Source organism: Meleagris gallopavo, chromosome 7 (assembly GCF_000146605.3).
Source record: "Meleagris gallopavo isolate NT-WF06-2002-E0010 breed Aviagen turkey brand Nicholas breeding stock chromosome 7, Turkey_5.1, whole genome shotgun sequence".
Taxonomy (NCBI): domain Eukaryota; kingdom Metazoa; phylum Chordata; class Aves; order Galliformes; family Phasianidae; genus Meleagris; species Meleagris gallopavo.
Genome location: NC_015017.2, coordinates 24,750,129 through 24,763,608, shown reverse-complemented (window position 1 = coordinate 24,763,608; position 13,480 = coordinate 24,750,129). Strand labels below are relative to the sequence as shown.

General features: G+C 40.5%; 1 protein-coding gene across 1 annotated transcript in view; it reads right to left on the bottom strand.

Annotated features, from left to right (window-relative positions):
- Positions 1 to 13,480, bottom strand: part of LOC100549062 (kalirin-like) — a 143,542-nt gene that overhangs the window by 86,347 nt on the left and 43,715 nt on the right. The window contains 1 exon segment of the mRNA XM_019617399.2: positions 10,651 to 10,842. Within this exon segment, the coding sequence (XP_019472944.1) occupies positions 10,651 to 10,842 (192 nt within the window).

Here is a 13,480-nt window from a genome sequence, read left to right as displayed (position 1 = left end):
TCTTATTACTAGGCCTCTGGAAGAGTGAATGCCCCCTCTTTCGAGGAAGCTTTTGGGGAAGCATCTGGCACTCCTCTTATGCACTGTAGCAACTTCTTTGTCTTCCTTGGCATGAGACATGGGCAGTTTCCCTCCACCCAAGAGACAATACAGCTCTTTATTCTCAGCTATTTTGTCTGATGCAATACCCTTCATTTTACTCAAGTACTTAATGAGACCACTTACTGGAGGTTTGAAGGACATCTGTGCCTGCTACCTAGAAATTAATGCTTCTGATTTAGAGCAAGGGACCACTTAAAGTAAAAAAATCTGAAACCTAGAGAGATTGCTGAAAAAATCTCGCCTGCATGTTTGGAATAACTATTAAGCATCTAGTGTTTGTATGCTGCTATTTGCAAATGCCACTGATGAGTTTTAATCCCCTCCCGAAACAATTTACAAACACTGCATAACGAGAAAAACAAAGAAACGGTCCATTCAACCCATGAGAACTACCAGTGTGCAACATTTTTGCTACTTCTTCCAAACAAGGGTGTTAATGGAAACACGCAGCTCTGCAGAGTATATGTTTTACTCTTTTACGCCATCAGAGGAGTGCCATGTGTTGCAGAGCATGTCACAAAAGGAAGCCAACTCAATAAAGTGAATGTTCATCATGGGAACCACAGGTAGAGCAGAACTGGAAAGAATTCTGTGAAATATTGGACTCCCTTTCCCCATCTGATTTGCACTGCTGCCATTCCATGCCTCCACACGAGTGTGCACAGATCCAAGGGCATGTTGAGAAAAATAAAACTGAGTTCTTCCAGAGAGAGATGTCTATCAGTGCTATTTTCCTCTCCTTTTAAGTGAGGCTTCTATAAAGCCATTCTGAGCAGTGACATCCAGACTCACTGTCCCTGGTGGTTTTCAAGAAAAGGGCAGATATGGCACTGAGGGACATGGTTTAGTGGGTATGGTGGGGATGAGTTGATGGTTGGACTAGATGATCTTAGTGGTCTTTTATCACCTTAATGATTCTATGAACTTTTTTTACCTTGATTTCTCCCCGCCAACATGGTGGAGATAATAAAACTTTCCAACGTAACTGATTTTCAGTTACAGTTGATAATTACTTACACTTAGCATCCAGGGCTGCTGAAATTGAAGGAAGTGATGGTTGATATAAATTGAGAGCGTACTTCAACAACATTTTCTTAAGTCACAAGGGCACATGCAACGTCTGATGGGAATGTCAATGGAAACAAATAAAACAACACATGTAATGATGAGCTGTAATGTGACCACATGCCTCTAGTCAGGTGTCACATGATGGCAGCACACCTAATAGAATGTGACAAGAAGGGATATGACCAGACGCTATGTATGAAATGCTGCAGTATGTGACTTCCATGGTACAGCTGATGAGAAACCCTGCTGCAAGACATAATGTCAGATACCACCAAGCTGGTTGGGAAGAAACGGTGAGTAGAAAGAAAGGGAATGTTCTGTGAAGAAAAAAAAAATCTGATATTTTTCTAACTTCTTTCTGGCTTTTTCCCCTCATCCTCGCCAATTTCTTGACATTCATTCTTCGCTTGACTGCATCTGGTACTTCTGTATGCTAGCACTTTTTAATTAGTAACCTTGCCTACGGCAAAAGGATTTGCAATGCCTAAACATCTGATCCTTTTTCCAAGTCCTGCATGGACCAGATTGATATAGCACAAAATAATCTCCTCTCAAGGGAAACACAATTTGGGTAGCTATGCTTGTATCAGGGAGTGTGTAGATCTTCAGCCCAAGGTCATGTAAATGTAGTTCACGGCCTATTTGCTCTAGGAGAGGAGTCTATTTATTACAGAAGAATCAGCTGTACATGTTCTATGCTTCTACAGCCATCATGAATTGCAAAATCACGTTCACCTTCTAGTATAATTTTAGTATGTTACTTGTAATTATGAATCTGGATGTAATTAGCTGCAATAATTGTACAAAGCAAATCAAATTTTGCACATCATCACATTGATACATGCGTGGAGAAGTTCTTCCTACATCAAAAGATTTATTCAGATTTACATCCATGTAATACAGTATAATTTGGTGCAGGAGGAGCTTTCCATAGCTGAAAACTATGCTCTGCAAATTCAGCAGAATACTTAAACAAATACATGTACCATTAGGTTTTCCTCTAAATTTATCTCAAATGGGAGTTGTACTACATCTTCCCTTTGTGCTTTTTCTCACTGTATGACTTGCAGATTTAGCCCTGATTGGAGCCCTTTGTGCAACTTCTTTCTCTACGCTCTAAGAACCTAAGAAATAAATCATTTGTGACAATTCTGAATCATTCTGCAACTTGCTAAGAATTAAACAAACTGCGTGACCTTTTTCTAATCAAACAGACCTACTGAATCCATCAGCCTGTAACACTACATCAACATTAACCATTTAAAACTAGTTCTATAGACTCCATTGCACACATACATATAAGGGGCAACAGAACATGTTTTGAGTGATGAGTGAATTACAGGAGTGTCTCTGTAAGGCTTTGATGAAGAGTACCCAACACACAAATTGTCAGAGGCACTGGCTGCTCACTCAGTTGCCTTCGTATCCAGCAGCAAAAGCTGGAAGCCCACATGATGGAACTGGGAGAAGCCTGTCTTCTGCAATATAAGGCAATCAGGAAAATACACTAAATAAAACTATAAAAAAGATTTTTATTGAGATTATGCCCTTGCTATTGAATGCCTGTATAAAATGCCCTTCTATCTGCTGCATGAATCACTGCTACCTGGAGAGCGAGGCATACAGACTGAAGCCACAGAAAAGCATATGCAAGGATTCTCCAAAACAGATATTCGATTCATGTGAAGCAATCAGTTAAAATATTGGTGACTGGCCTGAAAAATATGGATGTCAACATGCAACTGAAGTGCAGACTGTCTTGGTGGATAACAGGTTGGCCCTGAGCTGTGGCCAAGGCCAATGGTATCCAGGGGTGCATTAAGAAGAGTGAGGCCAGCAGGTTGTCGGAGGTGATCCTTCCCTTCTGTTCTGCCCTGGTGAGGTGCTCCTCAGTTCAAGAAAGACAGGGATCTCCTAGAGGGAGGAGGCCTAGAGCGGAAGGCCACAAAGACGACTAGGGGACTGGAGCATCTCCCTTAGGAAGAAAGGCTGAGAGACCTGCGGCTGTTCAGCCTGGAAAAGATAATGTTGATGGGGAATCTCATAAATGCTTATAAATATTCAGAGGGTAGGAGTCAAACAGATGGGGACAAGCTCTTTTCAGTGGTATGTGGTGATACAACAAGGGGCAACAGGTACAAACTGGAACATAGGAAGTTCTACACGAACATGGGGAAAAACTGATGTAGTGTAAGGATGACAAAGCACTGGAACAGGCTGCCGAGAGAGGTTGTGGAGTCCCCCCTGGAGATATTCAAGACCTGGCTGGATGCTTTCCTGTGTAATCTACTGTAGGAAACCTGCTTTAGAAGGGGGTTGGACTGGATGTTCTCCAGAGGTCTCTTCCAACTTCTCTTCCATGTGTCTGCTTGAGCTCTGCTGCAGGTTGGGCTTCCTAAATTTGGTCCATGTGGCTGCATTTGCAAGCATTTAATTCTCATTACCTTGATTGTACCTCACAACTTTTCTAAAGGAAGAAGATCACAGATGGCAGATTTTTATTCAATAGTGATTTGGCTGTGCTCCAAACTCCTCTGCTTGAGAGCACAATGTGCTGCCAGGATACCACAGCTCTCTCCATTCTTAGCTTCATAATCCTGCATGAAGAAACCTGGCTTCTGGACAAGAAATGGACAGGAAAGAGGGGCACCCTGCACCACCCCAGCTATCCTGGTTCTTTGAACTCAGCTCTGCTAGCACTACAGACAAGATTTAACCCTGCAGAGAAACCACCCATGAAGCAACGACTGGTGAGTGCATTTTGGTCCAAGTCACAGACTGTGCTCTGGAGCTGGGAGAGGAATTTGCTCCTACTTCTTGCTTCATGGCAATTGACTGGTAATAACCCAGAGTCAACTTTTATAGTTCATACAAAAATGTTTTTTATTATACTAGCAGAGCCCTCTCTATAGCCCCAATTATCAGAATCATAATGGCAGGCTGGCAGCTACAAGAACACATCTATCTTCTCTGAGGGATCTGTCTTCCAGGCCAAGGACAACACATGTACATAGATGTTACCAGGATGTGACCAAACTTCACTGATTCACCTCCCAGCTCCTAAGATGTATAAATTTAAGGTTTGATATTTCTCAGCCCTGCAATGAGAGGAGGAACAGATATTTTCACAGTCTGCTTTTGTATGCTGCTTTGGAAACCTCAGCTAGGATTTTCATCCAATTGAAGGAATAAAATGTGCAGCTTTTCAACAAGATGTGTTCTTCATTCTAACTGCGAAAAATGCTGGGATGTGAGATGCCCAATCTATGTATATCATATATGCAGAGTGCGAGTTTGGGTCATTTTAGCATTTTATGCTTTCATTGTTTTAAAATCTGGCCCTAACATAAGAAAAGCACCAAAATCACTGACCAGGAGGGCAGTTAAAGAATGAAGTACATAAGGCAAATACTTTGTAGAAGACATGCTCAGAATGACACCTTTTCAGAGCTTCTAGAAGTTGCCAGCAAGTGGAACTGCTAAACTTATTATCCTCTTCATAACAAGTCTGCATTATCTGATGGGCAATTGTTCTGAAATGTCAGTATTAGCACTTAAAGTCAAACAACCAATTATTAAGTTCAGTAACATTAACCGTGAATCCTGGGTCAATGTACAATGAATGTCAGGATTATACAATGTACTCCAGATCCACTGTCACATTTGCTCCATGATTAACTTTGATTCATTCTGTCAACTCTTTCAACCAGAGTCAATAGCTGCCCAGTGAGCTTCCTGCTTCCTGACACGACACAAGAGCCAAGCCCAGTCAAAATTAGTGACCTGCACTAAAATAATCTCCTAATCATGATATACAACCAAAGCAGAGAGAATTTAATTTCACAGCCCTTGGTTATCAAGTAAAATTAGGTTCACAGTGCTTGCAGTAACTCCCACAACTCACTTGAGGAGCCCCATTGACATCTGTGGGGGTGACCAAGGTGACCTGTTGAACACAAATAATACAGGTCTACATAGGATGCTGCTGGATACTTTTTTGTCCAGACATTTCTTCTCAGTTTCTCATGGACTTATCAGACAAGCTGTTCAGAGTGAAACTTTCCACACCAGGTATCTGCTTTAGGCTGAACTTGATGAATTTTGAGGTCAAAGATCCAGAATGAGAGGAAGGCGTAAGAAAGAGTAATTTTGCCTGTGTTGAATAGGTGTCTTGTTTCTGCTTGCATGAGATGCTCCAGGCACTTAATGCTTCTAACCAAGGGTTTGAAATGTTGCAGGGTTGTGCTTGATGTCAAGAACAAGTATTATGTCATCCCTGTGAAAATCTGCCCAAATTTGGTCACTTAAAACACCCTTGCCAAATTCCAGTTGGAACATGTTTAGTAAGAACCTGCTAAGAGTTTGGCAGTTCAACTTTTTCAAGATGAAGTATTTTCTGATTGTGCTTATCTCCCCATAGTGGGTGAACCAGGTAGTACTGGCAGGCTCCACCTGGAACTGCAAGCACTGAACTCCTCTCCTACTGCTCCTCTAGCCTACCAAGGGTCAGCATTGCACAGGACCTGAATCTGCCTCTCCTTCTGCTGCTAGCTGCTGTCTTGCAGGACTCCAGGTACAAAGTTGGAACACGAAATCCACTGAAAAATGAGAATTTTAGAGGTAGTAAGATGTGCTTTTCACACCCTGAAGAGAGATGAGGGTTTCACAGGACTGCTTTGTAGTTCAGGTGAGACTCATGTTCTATAAATTGATCTAAATCAAAATGCTGACAATGTCCTTTCATGTCTACATTTTTATATGTCGAATGGTAATGCATCCCTCAGAACTGTAAGTATAAAGCTGTGAGACCAATGTAAAACACTAAGATTCAGAAAAAGAATTACAAGATGTCTTTATTTGCATTGTGATTCAGGGTGTGGTCTTATCACATCTGCACATTTTTCTCCAGGAGACTCAAAAACTATTCTCTGGAACATCAAGTATCCCGCCACTAATTGATTCAGATCTGAAATAAGAACCTGAATTCAATCACCCTTAATCCTGAGAGATGTGACTCAGGTACAAGTCTGTTGAATACATTTATCCCACTGACAATAATTTATAACTTTACCCTGCCATACTGATAATTGGATTTGATTCCCAAGGTAGCAAGTTTCTGCTCACACTGTCATGAATGCCTTGGCCCAAAAAAGAAAGAAAATATTGACTATAAACTAAGAGAGCATAATGAGTGCTGCAGGACAGTGGGACATGACATCTCTTATAAAAATGACAATATGAAGTTTATATCACTCATAAGTTATGATACTAACAGTTACTAAGGGGACAGCTCTAAATTTGTGTCACTAAAATGTTTTTGCCATATCAGAAAATCATCATTTCAGCCTACTGCATGTATTCATGTAGTGAGGCCAATTAAAAAAAACCCAAACAATCAAAACCATCCTGAATTATTGGTATGCTTAATTGATAGTCATTTTCATATTCCTTCAGCTGAATGTCATTGCTTAGCATGAAGAGTCCTCTCTTATGATGCTTTGACATGAAATGAGAGTGATTCAAATCTGTTGGGGGTACAAAAATATCCCCACAATTCTAATTTTAATTGCTCATGGGGTGTCTGGATTTAAATTTAACTCAGTGCTATGTATTGCCCTGAAGAAATTATAGCAAGAAAGATTTCAGAAAGAAACATTCATTTGGTAAGAGAGCTTTTCAGAAACAGGAAAAGCTGAAAGTTTCTCAGATTCTTGGAATGCTGGTTGTCACATGTGGAGATGCAGAGTAGTGGGGAAAGTGTGAGAAGCTCACAGTCCATGCACTCAGCCACATCTGGGAACCACTGCGTCACAAGTGAAATTCATCTGTGCTGGGAAGACATGTTTGCTGCAGGAAGATATTTAGAATATTTCTGTAAAGACCACGCCAGTAAGAATGATTTTTTCTACTTAACTCTCCCTTTCACCAGCTCTGTCTCAGTAGATTAATATATCAAGAAATAATGAGTATTTGGGAAACGTAGATGAAAAATACAGCCAGTCTGTAGTTTCTTGCATTTTTGCCAAAAAACACTAAACGAACTGTTTATTAATTTCCAAGGACATAAGAGAAACAGTTGCAAATCATTTAAGGAATGGTTTTCTTTAAGAATTACAAATGTTGAAATGAATAATGATGGTTATTATTAAGTAATTAATAACGCCTTGTTGAATAATACCAAATGTCAGGTGTTAAACATACTAGCATGCCAACCAAACTGCTCTCTCCTTGCCTCAGGACACTCCCAGGTGAAGGGTTTAGATGGGCAGAGTTCAGTGCAATATCAGGCCCAGTGCTGCAGGTCAGAGGGCAAGGTTAATCAGGGAGGTATGTGTTGGCACTCCAACTGGAATGCCTCCTGGTAAAACAGCAGCGATGGATCTCAGATGTTCCTCTATTTTACTGCTGCAGCAAAAGCATTTCTTGCCTTGACATCTGCTGGAATTTAAATCTGACTTCAAACCATTCCTTTCAACTATAAACTGCTGTTGACTCAAAGGGAATTTCGCTTGATGAATTCTACTTTTAAAACTGGAGTCTAATGCTATCTAAAATGTTACCTAATACAGTGGATTTATTTTTATGCAGTTTCAAAAAACGAGCATGGATGGCACAGATCTGGCCTGTACAAGTGAATAAAGCTAGAACCTGCACCCTGTCCAGCCCAGCCCTGCAGGCTGGGAGTTCTCACCATGGCTGAGCACATCTCCTAGTCAGAGCCCAGGGAGAAATAAAAGAGCTCAACTCGTGTGAAACAGAAAAAGAATATAATACTATCAGAGGCAGGGTGGAAAAGGAAGGATGTTTGTATTCCTTAATTTTTAAGGAATTCTATTACCTGCTTTTCATGTTGAAGAATGACAATGACATTGGTTAAATTGCCATTTTACAATGTACATGAAGGTCCAAGCAAGGCCAAGTAATGAGTCATTTTTACAACAGCAAATCTATTGCAAAAAGACAAGCACAGATCCAAATATGCTCTAAGACTCTCTTGTAACGGTTTGCCCTTTTTGCCAGGTCTCTCCATCAGCCTTCAATGACTTCACTTTGTGGGGATTCCCAGAGCTGGCAGACAAATACTAAAACCACAGCAATCTCCTCACTTATTATTTTTGGCTGAGATATTGGACTGTGTGACTCTCACCAATGCTCTCAAGATACAGAAATGTATCACTGAAGGAGGCAGGTAGTGACACACAATGAAAAATGGTGAATATGCCAAACGCCGGAGTGTTTGGCCTCCCCATGAGTGGAAGTAACACAGGGGTGAAGATGTGAAAACTTCTCTTCTCTTGCAGAGCTACTGTGCCTCTTCCCACACTGGAGGAGCTGCTAGAAAGCGCAATAATTTTTGCAGCCTCTTTGCACCAACAGCTGTTATCTGGCCAGGTGAATGTAGACCTTTGAGTCCAGCCTGACTTTGCTCATGTCCCACTTTTATGCCACAGCTTGCCCATCTGTCTCTCTGTAGTGAAAGAGCTTAGGCACTCAGAGGAATCTGTTCACTCCAGAACTCTCTAAATGACTGCAGATACTTACTGGGCTTTCCAAAGATGCATCACAGTGTCCATCTGTCCAATGGGTGAATGACAATGAGGCAGAGATTTAGGGCTCACTCTCAGTACCTAGTAAACAGCGCTGATGCTGTTACAAAAGACTGGATTTTTTACCAGTTTAAAAAATGTTGGCATTTTTATACATCTGCACTTTTATATACCAGAACGGGGCTCACTGAAACGAAGTGAGTGAGGCTGACTAGTTCCATTCTTGTTGAAGAACAGCAGAGGTGAGTGTACTGCACCGCAATCCAAAACCATATAGAGAAGCTCTACTTCCTAAACCCACAATAGGCAACTCAGTACCAGTAATCATCAGAAGAAATTTAAATGATAGAAAACATTACATTAATAGCTTCCAGGAGTCATGTCTACTTTGGTGTTACTAGTCACCAGCTGCATAGGTGAAGCAAGGTTAATCACAGTAGGAAACTGTTATGAAATAATTTGACTGAGGAAATAACTAATTAAGTTTCCCCTGTGGCAAACCAGTGTAGCTGTAAGTGTGTGAACTACCTGGGAAATAGTAGCACTATTCACAAGCTTAAGGTAACTAGGTTTTTTTTGTTTTGTTTTGTTGGTTTTTTTTTTGTACATAACAGAAGCAGAACAACCATTCTAAGATGAAAATGTATACCTTCATGTATCAATAGCTATAATAGGCATAGTGCTGCTTTCTCCCCCTCCACCAATCTATCATCACCAAACCATCATGTTTATACACTGTTTTTGTTCTTAAGGATCATAGAACACTTAATTGGTATGATTTTGCTGAGGAGAAGTGCTGAATGTGTTAATGATGAACGCTCATCTCGACAAGAACAAGGAAAAGAAGCACTCCCAAATATATCCATTCTAATGACACTGGTCATTCTAATGACACTGGTCAATAGTAGGGTATATTTGGGAGTGCTTCTAAAATTGGTCATTAGAATGACAGAAGACATTGATATTAATGACATTGGTCATTAGAATGGGTATATATGGACTGGACACTTTTAAGATATTATTCAAAACACACACAAGGAACACATGTGCATACACCCTCTATTTAAGGGTGCTCCCCAAGACACTGAAGCTGGCAGCATGCAACTCATTTGAAACTTGTAAATCAACAAACAAAGGGTAAAGCTTTCAGATTCTAAGAGCATCTTTCTGAGTTAATGTACTGCTGCAAACAGATGCTACAGGGCATGAAAACAACCATTCTAACTAATTCCATCTCAGCAGAAAGCCTGTCTTTAAAAGTCACTCATCACTGAATGGCCTTTGGTCTGCAGAAAAAATGTGAAGTATGCTTTAATTACATCCCCAGTGGTCTCCCATCTGACAGCCTGTCCACTGTATCTCTGGTGAGACGGCCTTATCTCTGGGTATTTTTCAGTTACACTAAACTGCATTTATTCAGGTCCTCACTGATTCACTGTATTAATATGTGGTAGTTTGCTCTTTACCCGTAATTTTGAAAAGTGAAATCTGTCTCATTAAAAAATGTAAGACTTCCAGTAACACTTAATAATAATGGCTACATTAATTAACATTACATTTAAAAGGAGTCTCTCTACGGATACCTATCATACTATGAGCATGTGTGCAGTGTGAACATCGACTGATGTTCCTATAAGCAAATTTCTGCTTTGTAACAATACATTCTATTGTGAATTAAGCACCATTTGATTCGTTTGTTATTCTGTCTCTTTATTTTAGTGTATACTAAAATAAATAATATATACTGTTCATATTTTCTCATTCACATCCTGTTTTCTGTTTAAAACAGCTAATCATATGCATCAGGCAAACCACTGAAAGTCTGGCATGACGAAGACACCTTTTCTCTCACCTGGGTTTTTAGTTTGTGCCCAGAGTCAGCCTCCTGAAGCACAGTACAAAACACAGAAAAATTCCCTCATGCACATCTTACCTCTTTGGTGTGGGTATGGAAGGAGACTGACATGTCCAAGAGAAGCTTCCTCTGTTCCACCCTCCGGACGAAGTCCTGAATCCGTACTTCCAGATGCCGGGCTGCTTTATAGATCTCTTCAGGGTCACATTCCCCAGTCTGAGCCAACTGCTCTGCAGCCTCTAAAAGCTTGTCTGCATTGGTGTATGTATTCTACCAGAAAACAAAGCAAGAAACAGAGTATGAGTAATACAACTGTGGCAAGTAAACCTCTTACTTTCAAAAGCACGAGAGCAAGTGATTACTAGAGCTTTAAAACAATAGGAGTAATTCCTACTGGCGTTGACATCTGCAGAAGGAGAACGTATAAAGCCATGGAGACTAATCCTTGAGTAGGCCTGAAATAATTTCTTGTTTGAAACACACCACTCCAGCCCAGTCCTTTCAGGCACAGCAGCAGGACTGTGCACTTGTTTATTTCCAAGTCCCCTGGAATTTCTCAATGATAATGTAACAAAGCAAGGGGATCATATCCCCAGAAGCCAACAGTGCCTCATGTGACACTTGGCCACAAGCTCCATGCCAAGGTCTCCCAACAGCTATCAATTACAGCATGAAATCATCTTAGCCAGAGATATCTCAGTCTCAAAAAGCATTTGCCTCTCAGCAGCTTTCATGAGATAACTTGCAAGACTTCCTTCATGTTCCTTCTATGTTTTTCCACTTGTCTGTTGTTCTGCGTCATATCTTTAAATGGAGTAAGTCTCTTTGATTACCCTGCAGCTACACATGTGCAATGCTCAGATTGCTTTGTGGGACATCATTTTCAGTCTGCCTGAGCCATGTATCTGCCCTCTATTACATAAGAATTTGAACACTTCACCATTCTCAATAGGTTTACCTCATAGCCACTGCCTTTAAAATACGAGACCTTTCACCCCTAATTTACAGAGTGAAATGAAGAATCCAGAAACCATGTGATGTACCCAAGACATGCTAGACTGGAGGAAGAAGTGAATTCTATTGCATCAAACATAGCTCAGCTTTAAAATTATCTGATCAACCCCTCCCTCCCTCTTTCATGCTTGCAGAAAACAACACTGAATACATCCAAGCATCTCATAAATAACAGCAGAAACATAACAAGAGTGCAGATCATCTTCTCCATAGCCAGGTGTTAAACATAGCCAGTTCTTGCTGTCACCAAAAAGCTTTCTTCACACAAATTGAGGCTAATAGCTCTGTGGTGGTTAATACTTAATAAGGAGAGACAAATATATCAGCTTAAGGGAGTTTCCAGTGCTGGGTGGGATCTTCAGCAGTGCTCAGCCTTGCCCTCCGACTGCTCCCATTGGGAATTTTAATCTCCCTTTCTATAGAAACAGAATTTTAGCGCTTTCCTTTTTGAAATCCCACTGAGAATTCTCCTCAATTTAAAAATGCATTAACTTAAATTTATACTTAAAATAAATTTCAGAACTGTGGACACACATGTACTTCTGAGCATTAAAGGAACAATGTCAAACATAAAGGCCATAAATCAAGTCCTGTTGTTCTTACTGGGATAACACCTTGCTGCAGTCAATAGCTGTTACTCGAGAAAATATTGAATACAAAAATGGAATGTTGGCCTCCAAGAGTTTAATGGGGAAAAATATTTCCAGTTATAAAAAGCAGAAAGAAAACAGCTCATTCACTGTTCATTTTCCCAGTTTCTGAGGGCTGACTATAAATACATGGTATTTGCATTTCTCCTTTTGGACTGTGAAGAACATATTCTAGACAGTTTTGTTACCAACAGTAAATTTTTATTCCCTCGCTTTTAGGTCACTGCTATAATGGGTAGGTTGTTAACAGTGGCAAAACTTTATTGTTTTAATAACCATTTTTGGAAACCTCTTCAGCTGAGAATTTGTAAAAAAATTTCCATTTACTATAATCTGAGTTAGGGTCCAGTTTCACTTAACAGCATCCTTTTTGAATGATCCTCTTCCAGTAATATTTGGAGCAAATGCCAAAACTTGCACTATTTGTCAAAGTCTACTCTACTTTTGGCTTTTTCACACATTACCACTGCAACAGCTTAAATATCAGTTCAGTTCCTTAGGGAGAAGGCTCTCTCTCGCTTTTCTGCATAACATTTAGTTTTCTTTTAAACAAATTCACTCTCTTATGGCACAGATTTGAGAGACAAACATCTCTGTGGAAGCGCCGTACCAATCGATGATACCAGTAGCTCCTTCTCCTTTCCAACTCAGAACATTCTATGATTCTATGACAACCTTTCTGTATTTATCTAGCACCTACCACACTTATTTTAAACTCAGCTGAAAACTACTGAGACTTTACTGACTCCAACGTGTGAGTTGAAGTGTGGTGAGTTCACTAATATAATGATCCTAATATAAGCATCCTGGATGGTGAAAAGGGTGGAGGCAGAGCCCTCAGTTTTTGGGAAAAATGAAGACAGTGCAGATTAGCCTCGAGGCTCTGGCCACGATACACAGACACGAAATGATGCAGTGGTCCTGCAGTAGTTCCTTTGTATCACACAATGTTCTCCAAAGGCAAAGGGCATTTTCTACCAGGAAGCCAGCTGGATGTGGATGGAGATGCATATGTGTTTCCCCAGGGAACTGCCAGGCATTGTTTACACATGGCAATGCATCTGCAAAGCATTCGTACCTAATTTTGACCAAAATTATTACAGCCAGGAACACTCCTGTAGTGGACAAGAACTCTCAACACAGCATATTTGGAGTTTGGTGGAATCTTAGCCCACCTTCTTTCCTGCGTTTGTCCACTGGGTTCCCAACTAAGTCTCTGGATTTAAAAAACAGGTGCAGCTCAC